General features: G+C 53.1%; 1 protein-coding gene across 1 annotated transcript; it reads left to right on the plus strand.

Moving 5' to 3' along the window:
- Positions 1 to 1,335: 1,335 nt before the first annotated feature.
- On the plus strand, positions 1,336 to 3,011 carry J3458_002698 (uncharacterized protein). The gene is made up of 3 exons (XM_066117315.1): positions 1,336 to 1,584; positions 1,638 to 2,166; positions 2,226 to 3,011. Exons 1-3 carry the CDS (start codon positions 1,435 to 1,437, stop codon positions 2,696 to 2,698), a joined length of 1,152 nt encoding a protein of 383 aa, XP_065977099.1. The 5' UTR covers positions 1,336 to 1,434; the 3' UTR covers positions 2,699 to 3,011.
- Positions 3,012 to 3,242: the final 231 nt, after the last annotated feature.

The following is a 3,242-nucleotide window of genomic DNA, read 5'->3' on the forward strand; positions in this document are numbered from 1 at the left end:
GGCAGGAACGCATATAGACGCTTCGATAAATCAGTCTTCTTGAAGGTTGTCCAACGGCAACGGGGCGACGATCAGAAGGCGTTTCGCACAGCTCTCGAGGAATTGCGGCTCCTCCAACTGTCAGTCGAGTCCTGGAAACTCCTTTCCGGTCGAGTACAGGCGAAGCTAGATGATCTGGAGGTCGCCAGGTTCGCCAACGCCTTGCGAGTATACGCCACGAAAGATAGGGTGAACGAATATAACCACTACCACCTCGACCGCCTCGGCCGGCCAGTCATTCAGGTCAAGGCTAAGAATGTCGGCCTTGGCGCGGCTGCGGCGCCTGATGACAAGGCGGGCAACCTTGCGAAGCAGATCCCTATATGCATTGGCGCCCGTCTGATGCTGACATCTAACCTTTGGCAGCCAGTTGGTCTCTGCAACGGCGCTCGCGGTACCGTTTACGATATCGGCTGGGCACCGGGGGCTGACCCAGTCCAAGACCCTCCCTGTGTTATCATGATGGAGTTTGACAAGTACAGTGGACCTGTGTTCCTGACCACCGCTGATGGCAGAAAGATTGTCCCGATTCTCCCAGTAGACAGGGACTTCCTCATCGGAAGCACTCTCTGCACTCGCACGCAGTTTCCCCTGATCGTATGCTACGCCATTACGGTTCACAAGTCGCAGAGCATCACTGAAGATGTCATCGTGACAGATCTCTCCTGTCGGGACTTTCAGACTGGTTTAAGCTACGTAGCTGTCTCTCGCGTAAAAACGCTCCAGGGCTTGATGCTGGATGCGCCCTTTGATCGTGGTCACCTGTTTTACGAGTCTCCACCAGAGGGTATGAAGATGAAGATGAGGGATGAGCGGCATAGAAGACGACAGGTCCTTACACGGAATCCATATAGGTCAGACCACGGCTCTGCATAACTAGATAGCTAGCTAAATGTAATGGCTTAATAGTTGCTTGGCCCAAGGACTCCCAGCCTTCGGATGATCGTACCCCTTGCACCCACAGCTCTAACGTGCAAGGGGTGGCGTAGTATTTTAACTGTCTTGAGAGAAATGTAGTGGTTGAGGAGGAATGCCTTCAAGCCCTGTATGCCATGGGTTGACCCGGTCGCCTCCTTCCTTAGTACCAGGGCCTTGTGAACTAAACTAGCCTCTTGGTACAGATGTTTAGCTATTAGACCACTGTCGAGGTCAGAATGATATCGGGGGGCAAGTCATTTTTATTTGAGTGGTTACTTCTGGGTATGCACGATTGCTGGTGACCTTGCTGGTGGCAAAGATGGATTCACGTCCCCAGGTATATGCAACCCTAACCCCAAGGCCAAGTTAATGCCCGCTATTTTCTTACCCGCCTCATGCCATCATTGATGTTCCTCCTCTACAATCTTTCCTCTCCCTACAAACCAATTAACATCTCCTCCCCAGAACCTCTGCAGTATGGTCAACTTTGGCACCTTTACTTCTCTCACGCAATTGACCCAAGTCGCCTTGCTAGGAGGCCATGCGCAGGCCAATAGTTCCCAGCTTAGGGACATTGTTCCCAAACGCGAGGTCCTCTATGTTGGCGGACGGTACACAAATGTGACGGCAAGTCTGGAATCCACCCTTGATTTTACGCGCCTCTAAGACTGGAGAAACAGGACAATGCAACCAAATCTACATCAATGGCCATGACGGGACAAATCTACGTCGAGAAGCTTTCCCCCAACTCGGCCCCGGCGAACCCACCACTTCCCATCATCTTCATCGCCGGCGCGGCCCAGACCGGCGCCAACTTCCTTGATACGCCAGACGGACGGCCAGGATGGGCATCCTATTTCATATCCAAAGGTCACACCGTCTACCTCTCGGACCAGCCTGCACGCGGCCGCTCCTTTTGGTTTCCCGGACAGGGAAGCGTCGGGTACATCGGCTCCCCCAATTCTGTCTCTGACATCTTCACCGACACAGCACACAACGGCAACCAGTGGCCGCAGGCAAAACTTCACACGCAGTGGCCCGGCGCCGGTCGCGTCGGCGACTCAACTTTCGACGCTTTCTACAGGAGCCAGGTGCAGTTCCAAACGGACCGCTTCATAAGCGAAGAGGAGAATGCCCAGGCATATTCGGCCCTAGTAGACCTCGTAGGCGACTGTTATATCATCAGTCACTCGCAGGCGGGGGCATACGGTATTGTCTTTTGGTCAAAAACACCCATGACCCGCTCAAATGGTTGACGATTGAAGCAGGCTGGAGGGTGGGAGACATGCGCTCAAGCCTTGTCAAGGGCATTGTTCAGCTCGAGCCGTCTGGTCCGCCGTTCACCCTCCGACCGCCGTTTGGCAACGACCCGGCTTTCGCCTTCGGCCTCACCGACCTCGCCATCGGATACGAGCCGTCCGCGGGCGAGAATGCCGAGAACATGGAGACGATTGTCGAGCCAGCAATCGACGACCATCACAACGAGTGCATCATGCAAAAGTCTCCGGCGAAACAGCTGACAAACCTCGGCAAAATCCCGCAACTCGTTGTTACCGGCGAAGCGTCGTTTCACGCGCCGTACGATTACTGCACCGTCAAGTATCTGGGGCAAGTTGGCGTGGACGTGGAGCATGCGGATCTAGGCAAGGAGGGCATTCACGGCAACGGACACATGTTCTTCATGGAGAAGAACAACCTGGAGATTGCCGACAGGGTGCACCAGTGGCTGCAAAAGCACTAATCAACGCATAATGGAGGGTCAATAGCCTTATTAAACAATTGCGTGGTTTGATGTTGGCTACTGTAGAGAGGCAGGAAGATGACCGATCTTAATTGCTTACAATGTGGGTACTCCGGTATGCAACTTCCTTGACTTGGATCCAAAGGCACATGAGACGCAATGTATATACGGCATTGAGACCTAATTCATCAAGTGCGCTAATCCTGGTAGGTGTGGAGCTAGGTGTATGAACCTTGTAATAATATAACTGGCCTCTTCAAAACTTGCATCCAAGTCTGGATCATCGGGTAGCTCTGGATCGTGACCAAACCAGTAGTCACAACGACATCTTTTTCGAAACTGCAGTAGGCAGTGTTTGGTGAAAACGGCCCGGATCCTCGATGCTCTAGTAGCCTGTCACAGAAGCCTTGCAACCAACTTTATTAAACCCCCGTAGCTCGTCACTTGGTTTTAGGAGAAGTGCCTGTTCAGAGCACCCAGCGGAGTTGATGCAGGTCATGATCGGTTGTGGGGAAAGTTGACTGTGCCATTGCGAGGTTGTCAA

Source organism: Metarhizium acridum (assembly GCF_019434415.1).
Source record: "Metarhizium acridum strain ARSEF 324 chromosome Unknown scaffold_13, whole genome shotgun sequence".
NCBI lineage: Eukaryota > Fungi > Ascomycota > Sordariomycetes > Hypocreales > Clavicipitaceae > Metarhizium > Metarhizium acridum.